The 23340-nt window shown below is 34.0% G+C and overlaps 2 protein-coding genes across 2 annotated transcripts in view; one reads left to right on the plus strand and one right to left on the minus strand.

Annotated features, from left to right (window-relative positions):
• Nucleotides 1-23340, minus strand: part of LOC143909793 (uncharacterized) — a 514813-nt gene that overhangs the window by 52243 nt on the left and 439230 nt on the right. The gene's annotated exons all lie outside the window — the stretch shown is intronic.
• LOC143909380 (uncharacterized) lies at nucleotides 4683-8466 on the plus strand. The gene is made up of 3 exons (XM_077427331.1): nucleotides 4683-5014; nucleotides 5759-6446; nucleotides 7370-8466. Exons 1-3 carry the CDS (start codon nucleotides 4954-4956, stop codon nucleotides 7761-7763), a joined length of 1143 nt encoding a protein of 380 aa, XP_077283457.1. The 5' UTR covers nucleotides 4683-4953; the 3' UTR covers nucleotides 7764-8466.

The following is a 23340-nucleotide window of genomic DNA, read 5'->3' on the forward strand; positions in this document are numbered from 1 at the left end:
TGCAGAGATCGGCGCTGTTCACCATTGTCAAATTTAACGGTAAACCTTTCTTTTTTTGTTCTCTAGCTTTGTAGGAAAATAGTAATTGACAATAGCTAACCCTTTTTTCGACAGGGATGCACCGTTATCGATCACTGTAAAGCAATGATACAATTTTACCGAAAATGATCCAACGGGTCGTTTTGGTATAGATCACTGTCAAGCAAGGATAAATTCTACCCTAAAATTTAACGACATAAGTCGAATGTGTCGTCTTGAAAGGACTATCCCATGCACGCGTCTCATGAGTCATGAACGTCATATTTTTTCGATATGTTTAAAACTACATATCTAAAAAAACCATGTGCCACATTCGCCGCTGTCTGATTTCGCCCTTAAGGGCGAAAATACACATAGTTTATGCAAATAAACACGCGGGACGTGGTACGTAGTTTTTTTTAGATACTTTTAAACGTGCGAAAAAAATGGGCATCCCTTGAATAAACCCCCTGGGTGTGTTAGGTAAAATTTTATCCTTGTATTTGTCCTTGCTTGACAGTGATCGATAACAAAATGAACTGCTTAAGTTGTCTGCAGTCTGCATTTGGAATTATCCTTCTTAGTAATAGTCAAAGAAAAGCTAGATAAAAAAATATACGTAGATTCATAAATTATGTATTATGTAGATATTTGAAATTAATCGACTCATTAATTAATTTAAAATATTAATATTTTTGAGTATTTTAAAGGTTCTTTTATACCTACATGGTATGATTTTACTTTAGTTTTGAGATTTTAAAATTTCAAGCTCTTTGGAAGACTGCGAACAATTACATACTAGAACAGTGTCAAAAATTTTAATTAGCAACGTAAAACAATATATATAGGTATATATACCTATTAAGGCTTTCAATCCCGGGATCCCGGTGTTTTCTGGTACCGTGAATCCCGGTGCTGAAACTAGTCTGAATACCGGGATTACGGTGCTGGCAAAATATCTTTAAAAATATTATTTTTATAAAAATAATAAGAAAAAACATAAAACAACATTATAGAATGAACAATGGTGGGATGAGCAATGACAGTCATAGTCCATTTTTTTTCTCTGATCCGTTTTGACGCCGGCTTGCCGTTCCCACGAAATGGTATCAGCAATGATATTTGTAGCATATTTTGACTCAGATTCGAACTCAGAATCGATCACTGATCACTAGTCACCGGAGCCTGAGGGGGCCGTGTATTGTTCAAAGATTGTAAATGCATTGTTAAAGGTTTGCCGAACAATGGATAGCACTGTGACTATCCTACCTCTACTGATCACGTTTTCACGTGTGTCTGTGTGAGTGTCTGTGTGAGTGACTGTGTGAGTGTCTGTGTGAGTGACTGTGTGAGTGGCTGTGTGAGTGTCTGTGTGAGTGTCTGTGTGAGTATCTGTGTAAGTGTCTGTATGTGTGTCTGTACGTCAGTGTATTTTGGGGATTTTTTGAACACCGTTCGTCCTATCGAACTGAAACTTAGTATCGGTTATTGAAATTATCATTGATTATCAATTATCACGACGTAAATTTTTTTCAAATTTTCAAGTTCACCGGAAATGGTACCTCCCATTATAGGTGCTCTTTTTTTACTAATCTCTTTTCAGCTTGCTTTTGATTTTTTCGTATGACAATATTTGGATTCTTATCCACACTCTTTTGTTTCGATGAATAATTACTAGACGGTACAAACTATTTGTAAAAAACGAATCAATGTATCAAAGTGTTGTTTTTTACTTCATTTGATTACATTAAAAAGGATGTCTTTTATTCAATCTTAGAAATTTATGGATGCGAACCGAAAATTTAAAGAATGTAGCCAAACTCTCAAAACAAGAACGCCAATATGAGGAGTATTTTTTGCGTGAAACATCGGAAGAGTTTGCAAAATGCAATTGAACGGTTTTGAAATATGCAATTGAACATTTTTTTCCTTTTTTTTGTTATTCATTTGATTTCCCGGTGCTAGCACCGGGATCCCGGGATTGGAAATTCCTAACACCGCAATCCCGGTGCTGAAGTAATCTTCCGGGATTGGAAGCACTAATAGATACCTATACATATATACCGAAAAAAAATTGGAAACCCGTTGTTCCGAAATTGGGGTGACACCACTGCCTAAAGGGTGCAAGGAATGTCACAAAGGAGAAGTGTGGATGAAATAAGAATTACAGTTGCTCAAAACAGAGACGAATGCAAGCGTGTCGTATGTAGAGGCCTTCATCCAACAGTGGGTGGTTAATGCCTGTAGCAGTAGATTATTATATAACCTTTATACAAGACAATTTTCGGGGTGAAAATTGGAATTGTAGCCATGCATTTGAGATTGCAGAAGAAAGTAACGGAAATGAGTGCAGTCTTCGTTGCATTGCCGTAACAATAGAAATTAATAATAGGATCCCGTTTCAGCGCATTTTCATGCCTATCTCTGGTAATCACCAAATGTCAAAACGAGAGTCTGCTCACAATATTTGGTATACAAAATTTTATATGAAATATAAGCAAAAATATTTTTTAATTGTACTCAAAAAACAATTTTTATATCAAAGTACCAGGGCGGCGACCTGGCCTGACTACACCACTGCCCGTGGGTTTTTTTGTGGATTTCTATTGTGTTAGTTCTCCTTGAGCATCTTTGAAAGTTTGGATGTCTCGAGAGTGCAACTATTTCGAGTGCATTTTCCGGTCACCGTTAAAGGGTGCAACGAAGGCCATGAAGGACAATAATGTGGATGAAAAATTAGAATTACAGTTGCTCAACAGAGACGAATGCAAGCGTGTCGTATGTAATTGGCCAGGAAAGCGCATTGGGGTTTACTTGTAAGGCCTTCTTACCTTACTGGTAAATGTAATAAATAAATAGAAATAAACTCTTCTTTGAACACTTGAAACACTTCTTTGAAATCATGTCTGGCACCGGCATAATGGCAACCAACATCTAGCCCCGCTTTTCCTGTCGAGCGTTCTCACTTTTACCCAATAATTTCCAGATATAGTACCTGCAAACAGCCACAACCTTTATTTATTTATTTTTTTTATTTAATTTACACCAAGAAGCCCTAACAGGTAAACCCAATGCACCTCCCTGGCCAAAGACAATTATATAAACATATATGTACACCATCCATATATACACAAATTCTTACACGTATACACAAATACACATACATACATTCATAAATATAAAAATACACATATATACATATACATACATACACACCTACACACACACACATATATATATATATATATATATATATATATATATATATATATATATATATATATTCACATATACATACATACACATATACATATACATATACACATACATTACATACATCTATAAACATACAAACATTATACATGCATATACACATAAACACATAAATACACATACACAAAGATAAATTACTCATATATATATATATATAAATAAAAAATAGCATACATATATAAATAAAGATAAAACCAACATACATACACATTATGCTAAATAATAAAATTACAAAATGAAAACAACATGTGTAAATATGTATGTAGCTAGAAGTCATTTAAAATATGATGCCTGACAGAACTGTATGATGAAGTAAAAACATCAAGGCTCCCAGAAAGCAGGTTAAATAGTCGAATGGCTCTTGAAAGGGGTGAGTCATCGAGCACATTCGTTCTGGCCCGAATAGGCAGGAATAGAGTTCTGGAGCGAGATTCTCTCAGTTTCTCAGGTAATCTAAGTTTAAGATTACACAGAACTTCAGGAAGATGACATTCACCCCTTAGAATTTTTAGAAAAAGCTTACCAAGATGATTGTTTCTACGTGAAGCTAAGGAGTCAAAGCCCAAGGAGCCCATGACAAACTTACTGGGAAATAAGTAGGGATAGCGCCCAAACTCTCTCATGTAGAGATAGTTTCTTTGCACCCTCTCTAACATTAGCGTGTACCTTAAATGATTAGGACTCCATATGGCCGAACCAGATTCAAGCAAACTGCGCACCAATGTAGGTATACAGTAAACGCGACACTCTGGTGCTATTAAAGGCGCGTGAGTTTCTGATGACGAAGCCTAAAGTTTTTGTAGCCCTATTGCACACATCTTGGATATGAGAATTAAAATTCCGGATATTTGAAAAAGTAATTCCCAAATCCTTGATATGTGTATTTATAACATTATCTCATTAATAATAAGATTGAAACGAAAGATGGACGAAAAAAGTGCTCGAGTGGTAACCGAGAGCTTGTTAAAGGGTGCAACAAAGGCCACAAAGGACAAGTGTGGATGAAATAAGAATTACAGTTGCTCAAAACAGAGACGAATGCAAGCGTGTCGTATGTATGTATGTAAAGGCCTTCATCCAGCAGTGGGCGGTTAACGCCTGTAGAAGTAGATTATTATATAGCTTACATACAAGACAATTTTCGGGGTGAAAATTGGAATTGTAGCCATGCATTTGAGATTGCAGATGAAAGTAACGGAAATGAGTGCAGTCTCCGTTGTTGTTGCATAGCCGTTCGAGCACAATATCGCACTGCATTAATAGGCGTTGCCCCTCAAACCATAGAACCACCTCTGAGGCGTGACTCGCTTCTTATTGGTGCGGCGAGTGCTTTGTTCACCCCCGCCACTGCATCTGCGTCTAGCGAGCCAGATACGAGCTTCGAGAACATCACTCGAGTCTGGCTCCAGCGGCCGACGGACTATCGTTGTTGTGTTCCGTACATTGTCAACACTTTCGCGTTTTCTCACGTCGATGTTTCTCAAATCCGACCATTCAAATCAACAATATATCACGAAGCAGTGTGCGTGTGTGTGAATTTATCAGACCGTTGATTTTCATTGTCTTTTCGCCTTCGAGGACTATGAGTTGTTGTTGGTGATTTTGTGTGTTCCTCGTTTTATTGCATTGTTTGCCTTTGGTGTACGTCTCTTGTTTATTTTGATGTACGTTTCGATGGCGTCCGAGCTTTTGCACGTCGAGGAGAGGATCGAGAAAAGAACAGGTATGTTGTTTGGTTATCGGCATTTGTTTCGTTTGAATTTGTGCGAAATTTTAGGCCTAATTTTAGCATGCCGTCGTTTGTCAAGCCTTTTTTCGTTGTACATATGCAATAAAAAAGCGTTTTTAATATATAATATTACATTATTTTAAATATATATTCAACATTGTATATTGAACATATTGAAAAAACACGTTATAAATTTATAGAAATCCATTTTTTTTTGTATTCAAGCCATACTCTGTCTAATGAAACAAATTTGGAAAAGACATATTCAATTCATATTGTTTATATAATTTTAATTTAATTTTTTTTAGTATAATATAAAAAAAATTAATTATCAATATAACATAACAGTCAACTTGTAATTCAATCGGTAAAGTTTTTGAATGCTTTTATATTCACTTTTTTCTGTATTTCCTTTTTAATTATAATTAAAGAGCGGACCCAGAGCGCGCCGTCCATTATTCACATGTTGTAAATGTATTATTCAAGGTTTGCCGAACCTTTTTTACAAAGCATTTGCAATAATGGAACAATAGACGGCGCGTTTCCGGTCCTACCTCTAATTATAATGTGCAGTTTTTGAATTGTTTAAAATTAATTCTAATTAAAATTATCAGTAACAATATATGTAAACTGTTAGCTCTCGAGTAAAATGTATTTTTAATTGGTCTAAAATATTTTTTTTATGAAGGATGTTTAAATTAAAAGTTGTTTCATATATTTTTTTATTTGTTTGAGTAGATTACGAACCGGAAGTAACTGTGGGTCGCGTCAAAAGAGAGCCTCGAAGCCCTGCTTTGCCCACCCCACCCCGCACTCCGGAATCCCGTCACCAAACCCAGCATTCAGACCTGGAACCGGAAATGGACCTGGCGCAGCAGCATTGCACTAGCCAACCACACCACAGTTGGATTCACCCAACGCAGCATCCCATCCCACCCCCGCACCCTCTAATGTACAACAAATCAACTCACCATCAACACCACCACCTACCAGTCTTCCCGACATATGAATCAACCAAATTATCCCATCCAGCCTATCCAAATCATCCATCTCTAGCTGCGTACATGCACTCTCAGATGGGACTACCTCCAACTGCTACGTACACGAACGGCCTACCGGCGATCTTGATGAATCAATGGATCAGGAATGCTGCGTTGTATCATCAGGCTTCCAGAGCTGGATATCACCCTTCGATGGACATGCAGAAGCTGCATCCTGCTGGAAGACTTCCGGGACAGCCGGGAAAGCCGCCGGGAGGTCCCAGCGCGAGACCAAAGAAGCAGTTTATCTGCAAATACTGCCACAGACAGTTTACTAAGTCGTACAATCTTCTAATCCACGAACGCACCCACACCGATGAGAGGCCGTACTCGTGCGACATTTGCGGCAAAGCCTTCAGAAGACAAGATCACCTGAGAGATCACAGGTGGGTTTCTAAAACATTTTTTCCTAGAATTAAATCGATTCTCGGAAGTTTATTTTTAGCGGCACGTTTTAACTGGAAGTTGTACATATAATAATAGGTATCATTTTCCTAATGAATCATTGGCACAATACCGCAGATAGTATTATATCTAATCGGTTCCGGTTTAGAATTAGCTTGTCGTCGGAATAATTCTTATTTGAAGTATTTCCAAGTTAACACAACGAGACAAGAATAAGCGAGTAGGTACTGAGAACGAGTAACACTTTTGTTTTTCGCCGAATTGTCGAATCAATATTAGCTCTGTGGAGAGTTTCCGACAATAAGCGAAATTTAACACACACGTGCGTGTGATTTTCGGGTGTTAGTTATTTGTATTCTTATTAGAAATTTCGTCACTGTTATATAAGAATTTGATTTCCATTATTCATAATTATTGTGGTAAACAATTTTTTTATATATAGATACGTTTTGTTTTCTGTTAAGAAAACGTCAATTAAAACAATTTTTGCAACATTTAGTTTTATTATGTAATTTTGAAAGCCTAGCCTAATTATTTTCTAATAAGTTTCATTATTCTTATACTTGTCTACTTTCCAAAAGATTTTATATCAACTTCGGTTAAAATTTCCAGCTGGAATTTATTACATTTTTACCTCAATCTTTTTCTTTCTTATACATATTGAATAGATATTATCATTGAAAAGAAAAATAATGTATGTTTCACTTTACCGAATATTTCTCATATTAATACTCACATTTTTTACAAATAATATTGTATCATACAACAGTATCCATTTTTGAAGCAATAAGTTCGTCTTCTATGCTTGTATCTTGCCCATCCAATTACTTTTCTTCAACAAGTTCATATAATAGTGCAAATTAAATCGTTGTAATTGTCAACTAATAAGTTATTCCATTTATAGGTACATCCACTCGAAAGAAAAGCCGTTCAAATGCAGCGAATGCGGCAAAGGGTTCTGCCAATCTAGGACACTGGCCGTCCACAAGATCCTCCACATGGAAGAATCGCCCCACAAGTGCCCTATCTGCAGCAGGAGCTTCAACCAGAGGTCGAACCTGAAGACCCACCTTTTAACCCACACGGAGCACAACAAGCAGCTACACCACCTGGCGCAGATGGACGGATGCCCTGAGGTGACTTCGACGAGTCAAGGCGTAGAGACGCCACCGACGCTCCTGGACCTGTCCCAGAAGACCTTATCTCCGAACGTTGAATCGGAACACAAACCGACGACGACTTCAGCGACCCCCAAGAAAGCCCTTGGTTTCTCAATAGAGGACATCATGAGGAGATAGATGCAGCATCTGCCCACGTGTCTCGGTTCATGTCCTCGGGGCCCTCATACGTTCGTTGTCCGCTTGTGAGGTCACCGTACATAAATTAGTGACCCCGACCTACGCACACCTGCCTCGGACCAGGGGCGTCGCGACGCCCACCGACGCAAAAATATTCAATAATAATTTATAATATGGACACATATACGAAGATGATGTGCGCTCTCTCTCTCTTTCGATATCTCCCCAATTATAATAATTACAATGAGCGAACTGAGAATATTTATTGACTGTTGCCGTACAATAGGCGACGACGATTCGGATTATTTATTAATCGGCGGTTACCATTTATTAGAGGAAAAAATACTTTTTTGGTAGTATGTGTAATAATTTATTAATGATTTACGTTATTGGACTAAAAAAAATGTGAAGTTCGCCTACGATGATCGCACGCGATATGTTATTATATAGTAGATACGTTCCTTAATGATTCCATTTTTTTTTTTAAATAATATCCGTATCCTAAGATCATAGCCAAAGATCTTGTCTTATAATTTATTCACTGTTTAGATAAATTTGCTTACATACTGACTGATTGCGAAAAGAAATCAAAACGAAAGTATTATTTTTGTTGACCCTTGAATCAAAAGTGTATTATTGTTGAAGGGAAGGGTTAATCTCAAAGACTGATTATGCTTATTAATTTTTCACTGCAGAATTCCTTAAAAGTTATTTTAATATTTATTTGCTTATTTCGACCTATGCAATGTATGCACAGTTACCGTAACCTCGAAAATAACCACTTTTGATTTGTGATAATTAATTGTAAACATTATATTATATTATACAAACTCAACATAGTTCAATTTAAATTATACAGATAAATATTTTATAAATTATAGTTTGTATTTAAAAGATGGTAATTTTTACTACTTACGGGTTCCTTATTCTCTAGGATACGAATTCGAATATTTATAAGATGAACATATTAATTATTATTATATTGTAATAAAACAATGCGAAAAGAGTACAATTTAACAGTATTATTGTAATATATCGATAAGTTTATATTTGATTGTATTATATCATATTATATGCTCTATAAATTAAATTATTAAGACTTGTATATAATGTATATTTAAATAAATTGTATTGTATTTAGTAATTAAGTTTAAATTTGATGTGGTAAACCAAAAAATTAAGTATTGAAATATAGAAATATAAATATTAAAAAATCAAATATACATAACAGTGCTGTTTTATTCCCATTCCTTTACATACACACATATGCGTTTTAAGCGTTCCTTACATTAATAAATATTAAAAAATGAAACAAAAACATTCATTTAGTATAATCAACAGTTATTAGTATGAATTACATTACTTATAAATTTCAAGGGCCGTGAGAAACAAATTTTATAACCGTTTTTCATCACACATACGCATACGAAACCAACTATCTATGGAGGTACATACATATTTTGATTCATTGTTTTTCATAATAAATGGATGTGGCAACAACCAGTTAATGTTAATATAATATTCATGTATATATGTAAACAGATCTTAAAAAATATGCTGAAGTATAAGAAATTTTGATGAAATTATAAAAAAGTAAGTAAAGTAAAAAAGCTTAAATAATAGGTTACTTGACTGTTATTATTTAAACATTGACGTCAATGTTGACCTCGCGAATTATCAAATTTAAAATTATATATACATATAAATATTTTTGCGATAAGTGGTGACATCTAATGGCGACATTACGCATCATGAAAATGTCACCAAAGGATGTCGCCGTTTAAAAAAATATTAAAATAATTATTATAATACATTTTTTATATAAAAACACTAGCGCAACCCAATGCGTAAATAATAAATTTTGAATAATTATTTAAATATTTTATCCCTAATTACAGGTATCGTTCAATAATAAATATGAAGGGAATGTATTGAAATACATACACGAACTTACAATACGTAAGTATTGTATTTCCAATGGAGATTTTTTTAGTATTTCTTTTATATGGATAAGGTCGATATTTAATACGCGTTTTTGTTATTGTATTAATTTCAGGTGAATTAAATAATTATAAAATGATTAGACGAAAAATATATTGTTCTGTAGAAACAAGAGGGAAAACGGACGCGTTTATTAGACGCATGCACCGTCAATACGTATTCGAAGTTGGAAAAAAAGAATAAAAACAGTAAATTATTGCTTTGAGCTGGATTCATTTGATTGATTGAAATTATCCTGTTCGCTATTTCGAACAATTTGTTCTAAAGGGGGGATAAAAAACGCAGAAAATCACCCTCAATTTCGACTCTCGCCTTTTTTACGCAGGCCCGTCTCTAATTGTTTCGGGTCGAATTTATTTCGACGAATTTGAAAGATTTATATCAAATCAAGAATCGGATTGTTGAATAGAATAAATCACAGGGATGTCGAAAATAGCCTCATATTATAAAAACCACAAAATTCACCAGTATTCTTTACAATTTATCATCGAAAAAATGCAATTCAATAGTAAAAAAAAAACACAAGGCAAAGTATGATACAATATGTAATCTTCATTGGGTAATAATATTTAATTTAAACGCATAAAGTTTCTTTAATTAATTTAATATAATCATAAAGAAAACATATAGTATCTAAAATATATAATACAATTACAATTTCTTAATAATATCTATGTATACATCTACGTATGTACATACATAATGGAGATTATTATATTGACATAAAATATATGCACATACATAATTATTTTAATTTGACTATATTGAGTTTTCGTCAGTAAATCTGGGATTCATTTGAATAGAATCGCCGTTTAAGAATATCTTAATGTAGATTTAATGTTAGGCATGATCCTGTATTGAGAATTTTCACACACGAGAACATTTCCATGTGATATATGATGATGCGCCGACTGAGTGGTCGCAATTAAATGCGATTTCGGGATCGAATTAAGTAAAATCCCAAAACGATTAGATCAAAATCCGAGGTCGAAGCATTTCAAGATAGAGAGACTATCACGCGATTTGCCCACAAATCTGAACTCATTTTCTAATCAAAATTAATTTTGATATATGGATTTGTGATTGGACCAACGCGGTAGTGCAGTGAAAAAAGTCGAAGATTATGTTTCAAATCTGAGTTCTTCCACATGCCAAAAAAGATGATGCGAATGCAACAGAAAACTTTTGAATTATTATTAAATTGTGATAATGAAAGGTTCAAAAATTGCAATGTGAGATCTTTGAATTGTACTTACAATGCTGTTCCTTACCAGCAGAATGATTTTTCGATAATTATCTCTTGCACACGTCGCATCAACAATGGGTCCGATCCGATGCGTCTCGCATCATTACGCCATTGTGTCGTCGCGAAAACGGTACAAAATGATTGCAGCGACGAGAGTGGTGGTAGATCCGACGTTCCAGGTTTCAAGTTCGGAGGATTGTGCTCATCGGGTGGGTTGATGATGTTGATTTGTGGTGGTTTTACGGAGAAGACGATTGAAGCGCGCGTCAGTCGTAAATAACCGAAGCTGAGCGCGCGATAAATCATAATCATCGTTCGACGATTCCTGAATTAGAGCCGCAATTATATATTATATTGTACGTATATCCTTCGGGAATCCTTTTTGCGATATGTTCACGAATACAACGACGACGATGATTATGATAATGATGATGATGGTGCCTTTCATTGTGCCGTTTTGAGAAACGACGCGGTCCGCGACGTGGTATTAATCAATCGAACGCGTACAAGTAGAAGCGACGATCGCGTCTCTGTGTAAGAGAAATTAATAAATCAATTTTGAATTTGATTTTTGTTACTTTTATGATGAAAATTCATTCAAGAGGTACTTCATTTTATATCCGAGTAACTGAATGTCTTAAAAATAAATAAAGTATAAATTATGAAACAAAAAATCCTGAAAAAAGAATTTCGAAGAATTTTTTTCATTATTTTTCAAAGCTCATTTCTACTTTGTTGATAAAAAATATTAAAATAAAATGCATCCAATAAAGTAACAAGCAAACAAATCATATATACATATGTATATATAGGTTTTTGAGCTCTTTTTCCTATTATGCTGTACATTAACATTAGAATAAATAGAAAATGATCAGTAGATCAGTAGCTATTAAAATATATATAAGATGTACTGTGAACATAATTTAGTAATAATAAAAAGCATTTAAAAATCAAAATATATACATACATACATACATATGTATATTTTGTTGGCCTGATATTATTTTATTCAAACCAAGAAATTTTATATACCAAAAATTGTAGAATATTCCAGCAAAATTGATCGAAAATGGTAGGTAAGTATTAATGATTTTATTTTTATTTTAATTGGATTATTTGCAGTACATATATACAATGACAGTGATTTAAATGATAACCTTATATATTGAAAACCTTAAAGTTCAATTGTAGAAAAAAATGGTGCATATAAATAGAAGTAGGTATTTGAAATGTATTTACAATCAAACACATACATAGATTGTCTGACACAAAATCGAAACACTGTGTAAATAAAATTAAAAATCTGATGATATGTAGGTACTTATGTATGTATATGTAGATGAAAAAACCAAATTAAATATATAATAGATATATACATACATATGTATAAAACGATTATGTTGGATCTAAATCAATGTAGGTACCTATACATAATAGAACAACCTATTGATGGAAGATATTCATAAAATTTATGGACGCGTGCCTGACGAATATTTGAAATTCATCGATAACGACCTTCTTCTGACCAAAAAATGTTGAAATTTTATCGGCAAAGCTCTTTAGGAATTGGGGTCTTGCGCTCGCGGCGAAAAGCTTCCTTTGCGGTAGACAATTTCCCGCCGAAAATCGGTCTATCACGCGATCAATTCCAAGCTTTTGCGGTCTGAAGTGATGATTGGCCAATTATGTCTACCGTCAGATCGATTGATGGACAGCTGCCAATCAAACGGGCTCGCCTTCGACGATTTATTACCAGAACAAACACACAAACAACATACAATAGTACAAACAGTGAGATATCCGCAAGAATGCACATCGCATTGTAATTTTTTCTCGGGTATTCCGAAAGCTCATGCATATTCAAAAGCTCTCGAAAATATGCGGTCCGTTTCTAAAGTGAGAGACGGGAGGCTTTTTGCTACCGATGTTTGGTTAAATGCGTTCGCGGTATACAATTTTCGAGTCGTTTTAAAGTGAATGATTGCCTTATTAACATATTAATTTGAACGCGAGTCGGTTCCAGTTTGCGCCCAAAGTTCTCCGAAACCGGTGAAATATATATAATAAATTATCGAGAAAAATCATCGTTCAAAGAAACGAGAAAAATCTCTCCCCGTATTAATATTCAATCCAAAATGGAATATTTCAACATTGACTTCAAGTTCAAATTCATTAACGTGCTTCTTAAGAGAGATAATTAAAAATAATAATAATTAAAAAAATTTGACAGAAGGATTATGTGTAAACTGGCATATGAATTTTCATTTAAAGATGTTCTAATATATTTTTACATTCGTTAAAAATTTCAAAAAAATTAATAACACTATCAAAAATCAATTCCACAATATGTTTTTTAAATTTCCCTTAATTCTTTAAAACATAACTTACTCGTTATCGTATTAGGGAAAATCTTTCATTAGTGTTAAATCTATATTTATACAAACTATTTATTAATTAATTTAAGTTTAAGTTTGGACCATTGTGGCATTACAGCAGTCCCTAATGCGCCACAATGGTTGAAAAAATACACAGAGATGAGAAAAATAAAAATACATACATATATACATATATACACAGACAAAAAATACATTTATACATGATCATAAAAATAATAGCATTATAATAATAGCAGATAAAGTAAAAATATCAAATAATATGACACAAAGTAGGGAATGTTTTGCACCAATGTACATATAAAAACTAGTCGCATATACAAAACATCCGTGCGAGGCCCAAATGGAAGAGAGAAAATTAAAATTCCACTCATACATCACATTTTATGAAGATAATGATGAGCGCAGTCTACCAGACAGATAAAATAATAACAATTAAAATAATCTCCGATAACCAACACTTACTGAGGTGGAAAATATCACATTCAGGCTCAGTAGCAACGATTTCATTGAGAAGTCGGATAGCTCTTTTAATAGGAGCCATTCGACAAGGAACTGTGCGAGCAGGAGGTACAATCATCAAATGATGATGTCTACCACGCACATAATTATTAGGGACATCAAGCATCAACTATTGTTTGGATTCGATTAAAACATATGCCACAATAAAACCCAAATTAAAAATATGATTTAATATTATAACTATATATTAAAAGTAATTATTTATTTAATATACTTGGGGAAGGCGGTAAAGCCGATAGACACAAGGGGTTTGATCAAACATACATATTTTAACAAATTATACATTGTATATGCAAATAAAATGTGAAAAGTTAAAATACATAAAAAAAACAATATTAAAATAAAAATAAGAGAGCGAAAAAAAATATAAACAAAAAAAAAACAGAAATACGATTATGGGAAAGAAGAATTACAGAAATCCTTTTGTTTGAAAAAAAGTATCAAGCTTATTTTTAAAAATATTATATTAACGTTATCAGAGGTTACTATTTCATTGGGAAGACTATTCCAAACTGAAACCACTTTGTTTGAAAAGAATGAATGTCTGATCAATTTTTTAGATTTTTCATTTTGGAGTCTAAGCGAGTGACCTCTGAGGTGAGTGTTTACATTGAATGTAAAAAGATTAGACATATAACAATTATAGTGATTATTAAGTATTTTATAGACTTCGATTAAGTCACCTCTAGTTCTTCTCGTCTCCAATTTAGTGAGATTCATTCTTTTCAATCTTTCGTTATTTAAATCGTATACTTTCTGCGTATTTTTTTTAAGTAACATTAATCCAATTGAATATTAGAAAAAAATGATTGAAAATAATATGCAAAGTACGAATACCAGTACTTACCTACATATACATATGTACGTAAGTTTTTGATTTCCAATGTGATTATTTGATGTCAGTTTTCAAATCCCAATGATGGTTGATTTAAAGTGTGTTATTGTTATTGTCATTTTAAAATACGTAAAGATATATATCATGATTAAATTGCCCGAAAAAAAAAATGAATCATTATTGTTGAAATATAACTGTCCAATTCATGTCAGCGTTCGTTGAATGCCTAATGTAAAAATGAGCAAGTCATCGAAAGGGAGCTCGCACAATCGACAAGCCAACGGTTGACCACGCCTGCAAACACCACAAAAGTTCATTTATCAATTTCTTCATAAGAAATATGTTAATTTATTTAAAAAGTCGTATAAAAACCGCCCACCTGTCACGCGACTACTGACAAAGGTTTACTGCACCTGAAAACTACGTACACCGATACACTCGCACTTCTGGCCATCAAATGTCAGAAGATCAATGAAAAAAAAATAAAAATAAAATTAGTAGTAGTAGAACCGATTGATTGTGCGATTGAAGCGTCAACGTCGTCAAAATTGACGGTAATTTTTTATTTTGACAAATGCTCTCGTCAAACACGGTCGCGCACAACCATCAATCACTCGCCGAGGAATAATTAGATTATTGAAACGGTGAATTGTAAGTCGGTACTCGAGGAGAAGTTCCCACAGATGTAGTATGTGTGTCTTGTTTCACTTTTTCGTCATCAATCATCGCATCATTAAAAGAGGCGCATTCGCCGTTGCAAAATATTATGAACAATATTTGCAACCAATGTTCGAGTGAGAACACGTATGACGTACGGGTATATTGCACTTTTCCGAAATGTCATATTTTCAATTGATTTGCATACTAGCTCGACAAAGATGACGGGTAATTAACACCAAAACGCCACAGGATCATTAAATGCAATATTCAACACTATTTGACTTAAAGCAGTGAAGAATTAAGTCTTGAAAATTTACATGTTTTGTAGACGCCAAAAGTTTTTACGCATTTTTATAAGAAATTCCCCACACTTTTAACATTTCTATTCAAGTAATGAAAGATTCGTTCAACAACTATTCTCTCATTGCATGTAATCATTGAATTAACATAAAAATCAACATTTTAACTGTCTATTGTTTACATTAAAACTGTAAATTGATGGCAGAATCTGATGCTTTTGATCACTGACGAGGCAATTACAGTCAAGAAAATCAATAATTCTCAATACAGACGATTCGAAATGATCATGGTCCATCGATGAGGGTTTTTATCCCGAATGGTATGTTATTATTATCGATCAGTGGTAGCGTGCAATGGGCACGCGAGCTACTGGGCACGCGTGCCTATGGGGTACTCAAACACCATAATTTCACCATCACGCGATCCTCATCTCGCCCACGTGTCCTTTTTTCAAACAGTTTCTACTCATATGGATCGACAGGTTTTCGATGATATAAATCGACTCAAAAAATTAAAAAGAAACTTCGATTTATATAATGTTTGTACCCACAGCGTTATATATAGATATTATATAATACAAAATTTATTTACAAAAAATGGACGACTCGATTATTGCATTAAACGACGAAAAAATATAATACACACGTAATAGGAAGTCATCATTTTTACATCAAGACTTCATCTTCTTCAAATGTCTATCCATTATGTGTGTGGTTTTCGAATGGCTGACATAGAAGCCCGTGCCTTCAGTTATATTAATATAATAACACGTTTGTCCAGTATTTTTTATTTTAAATTAAACGTCCGTTCTCGGAAGGGTTTGCAGGACTTTCGAGACGGCAGATTATGTCCTGATGTCTTTTCCTTCCCCTTGAAAAAATCGAAAAGTGAGGGGATAATGTCATATTAATTATACGCTCGGTAAAAAGTCGTTAGGTTTAAACGTCTAGGACGGATTGGCGTGTCCTTTAAAACGAGGCACGATCTATTAAAGATAAATTAGTATCCTTTTAAAAAATATTCACCTTCCCCTCCTACTGAGGTTGCTGAAAAGAGTGTGATTAAATTTGATCGAATCTCATACATGTACATATCTGTGTGAGAGTTTGGATGGTTTTTTTAATCGTGCCTAATAAACTGTTCAGTTATAAAGGTAAACAAAAAAAATAGGCGTCACTGTAAGAGCGCTAAAATTTTGATAGGTTCGACTGTATATTTTTTGAGAAAATCCCATTAATTGTTAATAAGCGGTTAGCGCTATATCGTCTTCTTAACTTGTGTGTAAAATATAATACTAAGAAGTACTGGGAACAAATCGGGATCTTTCGAGAAACCGCAAGGTGTCTAAATCCAGTGCCGTGCAAAAAACTCCAATAAAGGAATATACCTACTATATATCGAATTTATACGTATCATGAAAAATTGTGACTATCTGTGATTAATTTACATAAAATTTTTGTATGTTAAATTTATACATTAATCTTGAATATATTATTATAAAAACTCATACAGTTTTAGCAATTCAATCTTATTATGTATATAAAATAAAAAAAAGTCAAGAATGATTTCCTATATCAACAAAATTCATTGAATGTTTTATTTCGTAATTGTATCGAGATTCAAACAAAACTATCACTCATACAAACGTGTACTGCATTCTAATTGTATCAAAACGGAACTGAATATCAAAAGTAAAAAATACGAGCTTTAACCCACATGCGAGGCACTGTGAGAATTGTAGCAAAATGGCCAAACGAAGTGTAATAAAAAGATCAAAACTGAAACGAAAGAGAAAAAAAATAGCATCACGTTTATGATGCGCTGTCCGTTTTCCACGAACGGCACTGGCTGCGACTTGGCGCCTCGGGTCTTTTTCCTCTTGGCCTTGCCCCTGTTCAGTAAAGCCCCAAATTAGAGGGCCAAAACCACCGACAACAACCTAGAGACACACACGAGAATGTATCATATTCGAGAACATCGACAAACCCCAACAGATTAGCCCCAGTTATCTGAGCACACACACGTCAGGTCCGGTTCACACGGACCGCACCGAAACGTTACTCTGTTTCGGCACAAAAAAATATTATAATATAATAAATTAGCACGAAATACAGTCTGGATTACGGACCATCGACATCATAAATCCAAACTTCAATATTCGATGAAATTTCATACAAAACTTTTTAAATAAAAAAAAAATTGTTCAATAAATCGCAAACTTTTCATAGATGAATGTCAATAGTGGGTGTTTATACTATGGATGGACTTATGTAGAGTACGTTCTAGCTTTGGTGGCACTGTAAAGTATCGGGGTCAGGTGAAAACGTGGGACAAACGCGTTCACGTTTGAACGATACCCGGCCGCGAAGCCTCGCCAAAAAAAAAACAACAGAATATATCATCTTCATCTCTGTCCTTCTCGTGATTGCTTGTGTTGGTTAGAGCGAGATGCGAGTGAACTTTTGGGTCCGCGAATTAACAATATCGGTTTACTATGACCAAAATGTGAACACAATAATAATTATGTGCTACACGCTTTTGATATTTTGTCTTCTGAAAGACGACACGCTCTATCGACCCCATGGAGTAGTGGGATATTCTAATATTTTTCGATTTAATTGAATACCTATGTACTACATGTAGTTAAATAAGATATGTTAAATGTTTTCATTCCGTTCTTCCATTCAAGTGCTCCAACTAATTGAAATACTTGAATGCACCTGGCTATGATCACCTGTCGTGTGATGGAATTGCTTCAGAATATAAGTTTAGCTATTTTATTTTTAGCCCAAAGCTTCAAAATGAATCCATGTTTGTATGTATGTTACACCGAATCCGTGAAATCGGCAAAAAATTGCCGAATTCATGATAAGTGCAAACCCGTTGCTTGATTCATCAAATGAGCAAGTTAGCTGCTGAATGCACTTAAATAATTGAGCATAAATGTTCTTGGAAAATGGATTCGGTGTAACATGTATTGATATCAGCTAGCAGTTTGGCTTAGTGATAGCGTATATATTTAGCATCACTGAGGTCATAGGTTCGTGTCCTCGCCACTGCTGGTTAGATTTGGGGGTTTTGTGACTCCAAATCGATCGTTTCTCTATCAGAGTTTGCCAATTTTATCTGATCATTGCTGAAACGGTTCCTGAAAATTGGTATTAAAAAAAATCTAATCCTGTTGTCACAAAAATCTGCCTGTGTATAATTTGTATTAATTATACACAGTAATCTGAAATCCATAGATGTCACTATGATTATTATTTCTGATTAATTGTTATATTCTATATATTCTGATTGTATATGTATGTATTACTGTATTTCTGATTTCTGATTGTTTATGTATTTCATTAACGTACACCCGTCGCATTGGAGCAAATCTGTAATGGCGAGTGTGTATTGATTTGTGACAATAAAATAAAATAAAATATTATGTATTATGGAAATGCTGTTCGATTTTGTAACTACTAGTATATTTTTGCAGCTACACAGTAATTTCAAAACAAAAAAATCGAACTATAGATAGGAATGTAAATATTTCTCCTTTCACTTTTTCGTCGTAAGTATCAACTATCAATCGCTTTGTTTAAGCTCGTTATGACACTCGAAGTATAATATACATAAATATATCTATGTATGAAAAATCATGTATCTGTATATATGTATTCATATCGAAATATATATGCATATATTTATTTATTTATTTATTTATTCTAAACAGACCATTGTGGCATAACAGGAATTCCTAAAGCGCCACAATGGTCAAAAAATATAACACAAAAACAAAATAACAATTAAACATAAACATAAATACATCCATACCATATATGATCTCCTAAATTCAACCAAATTATTATACATACATACATACATACATGTTATACAATACTTATACATACATATTATACAATACTTAAATACAGATGTACAAAATTGTACTCTTTATTGAACACGTCAATTTTTCTAAAAGCTTATCCAGTGATCGAATAAGCTTCAAAGTTCAACTTACAATATTTTTGAAATATTCAGACTACTCACAAAAACTGTTTATTTCGTTAATAGTACTGACTCTACTGAAATCTAGTGACCTATTAAACTACATCGTTGTAGGGAAACTAGAAACTTTTGATAAGAAATTTTATTGTTCACAAAATAATTATGTTAGCAATACATCTTAGATTTATTCCAATAGTTACTAACCTATTGATCATTTTTTATTTTACAATTTTTTTGTTAGTATGTAAAGTATTTTCTTTATTAGGTTTGACAGTGATCGATGCAATGATTCCAATTGATATTTTATGAAATGTAAGAGAAACTTGTATAAATAATAAGATCGCACGAATCAATAATGACATGAAGATTCGCCTATCACAGTCTGAGTTCACCTACGCGTCCTGCGCCGCACTTTTGATCATATTCTTACCATTAGGTATTTTTGATCATATTTTTATCAGCCAGCAGCACGGCTTGGTGGTTGGGCTTTTGTCTAACACCGAGAGGTGCCGGGCTCGATCCCGTGAGTCGACCTCGATTGAAAAGAATTTATTCCGAGTATATTATCTGTAATGCTGCTGGTCAGATTTGGATATTTGTGACTCCAAGTCGATCGTTTCCTATCAAAGTTTGCCAATTTTTCTGATTTCATTGTTGAAACGGTTCTTCCATTAAATTCGCTAAAAACCATCCTACCTGCTATGTCACCACTGACATGACCGGAAAACTCGAGATAGTTGCACTCTCGAGACATCCAAACTTTCAAAGATGCTGAAGGAGAACAAACGCACACAAAAATGCGTCAAGGGGTATTTGTATGTTGTCCGAGGGTGATAACCTTTTTTTGTGGAACTCTATTGCGTAAGTTATTTTTGAGCGCCTTTGAAAATAAGGACTTTTCGAAACTGCGCTACCATTCAGTGCAATTTGTTGCATCTTTCCGGGAACCGTTGATTATGATTTATATATTTACAAGCTTAAAATTCATAGATGTCTCTTTCATTTCGAGCTTTTCAGTGTCTCGTAATTCAGCGACTTGTGTAATAAAAAATGCTGCATTGTTTGTAATTAGGCAGGAAGTCGCATTGGGGTTTACCTGTTAGGCCTTTCTGTTATGTATGTATAAAAACAAAAATAATATCCTTTACCTTTGGTCATCCATTTGTCTATCATTAGATTGATAGAGAGTTAGATCTCTCATGGAAAAATCGTTACTCTACTCATACTTTATGCACATATGTATTTATGTATATACGTAGTTTAAGAATTTTTGTGGGAATTTATTTACTTATCTACCGTCAAATATATCAATTTAAAATTCTGATATGAAGCATGTGTAGTGTACATTTCCAAAGCAAGAGAAAGAGTGAACAAGCTCGACACAAAATCGAAAAATATATATATGTATATAGAGAAAAATACTACGATATTTACACACGCTCAAGTTGCGGTTTATCCTTTTTTTCCACGGCGCCCTTTTGCGGTCCTTTTGGGGGTCTGAAAGACCCAGGGTCCCATGGACCCGGCGGCACGCCTTAACCACAGGTTTCTCGGGTCCTCGGATCGCGTATAAATTTAACCGCGTTTAATTTAATGCGCGAGCGTTTTTTGTACTGTCATTTAAATGTACGCGTGAACATTCACGTGAAATTGAACCCCGGCTAAGGCGCGTTCACACCGGCCGACGTGGCCAAAGAGTACATACATACATGCTTAAAACCGATCTCGTACACTACACATTGACGATTAGCTCATGCGAATGCTCGCGAAGGTGAACTTGTTACCCGTTCGAATATTTGTAGCTCGTTAAATCGGTAAATAATAAAGGCAGCCATTTATCATAATCGAAAGCCTAACTCTACGGCGGGTAATTTATATGTACGATTTTCAAGGTCATCGAAAAGGTACACCGCAGCCTTAAATATGTATTATTCATCGATCAATATTGTAGAGTGTAATTTTTTTTACAATAATTGACTACATATCGATACATTCATACATACAACTTGATTTGATACAAATAGGCATGCTGAAGTACATCATTTTTTTCAACGCAGTTTTCTAACATTTTAAACAATAATTTACCGTATTTTATTTTTTATATTGAAGATGAAACTTACATAAAACAATAATTCTACATCTAAAGAAAAAACATAAATAAGTAAATATGTTAAAATAAATTTTTGACGACAATGCATGAAAATGTACCGTATTTTCAGCATACATTTTTTGAATCGTCGAATGATTCAAAAAATGATTATTATTAAATAAAAGTGATTTTTTTTTGAACAATCAGTAAAGACGACGTGTAAATCTATTTTTTAATTAAATTTAAAGTCAATTTTCAATTAAATATTCGAGGTTCAAAACTTGCGTAGACAAAAACTCATATCAATTATGATATGATCAATTTTTAATCCAAAATTTAATTACTTTTAAATACGATTTATATATCATAATAGTTTGGAATACTTTTTTATACTAATAATAATGTACGTAATCGCGGTAATCGTTTCGACAACCCTGCGGATGATGCGACGTGGATGTCTGAGATTCCGTCTCGTGCATTTTTTCACATGCTCGATATCTAAATAAATTAGTGGCGTTTTTTCTTATCCACGCGCTGTGAGTCACGACCCCAGGTTCCCCCAGACACGAGCTGGGGTGGGAAAGGTTCTCGCGCGTCCCTCATTAACCTTCAATCGGCCGATAATCATCTGAAGCTCGTGTCTAACCCTGTCCTACCCCGAACGTTTAGCGTCGCCGTGTTTCTTCGAATTATTTCTTCCCTTTTTTTATTTGATTCTCTTCTCCTCCTCCTCCTCCCCCCCCTTCTCTCGATTCTATTTTCACAGTGAAAAGTGCCGGCAAACGTGAGAAAATTTTCGACGGCCACCTATAGAGAGCTTTGGACATTGAATTGAACCCATGTACATAAAGGTAGATGAAAACGTCGTATACGTGAAGACATCTGAATATTTGGACAATTGAATGTTTTTCTTTGTTTTATTTATTATTTATGTAATATATATGATGATGATACACTCAATTCTAAAACATTTTTTTGTTATATAAATGACTCGTGTTCCCAAATCTCAATAGATATACATATATAAGTTTCCATACACAATCAACTTTAGTATATAATAATAATCTTCATTACCTAAAATTGTACAAAATTCTAGGAGTAATTTCTTTGATCTAATTTCACAAAATAACTTATTGGTCGTTATTTTTTTGAATGAGCGAAAATACATACATACATACATACATACCTTGTTTATGTATGTATCTAGATTTATTGTAAAGTGAATCCAAAATTCAGACATACCAAAGAGAGAAAGAAAACACGCCATTTATCGACGAAATTCATCCATAACGAGAGATCCTCCATCTTTCTCCGCTTGATGACAGAAACAAGTTCCATGCCTCTCCCTATCATTTCGAGGACAGCTTCATTTGATACTTTTTTAGTCCATGGGATCTTCAGCATACGTCTGTAGACCCACATTTGAAAAACTTCGACGCGGCTGATCATCCTGGTCTTCAGAGTTCACATTTCACATCCATGTAGCAACTGTCCAGACGTAGCTCTTCGCGAATGTCAAACGCGTACGGAGATTG

Source organism: Arctopsyche grandis, chromosome 3 (genome assembly GCF_051622035.1).
Source record: "Arctopsyche grandis isolate Sample6627 chromosome 3, ASM5162203v2, whole genome shotgun sequence".
In the NCBI taxonomy this organism is placed as follows: Eukaryota; Metazoa; Arthropoda; class Insecta; order Trichoptera; family Hydropsychidae; genus Arctopsyche; species Arctopsyche grandis.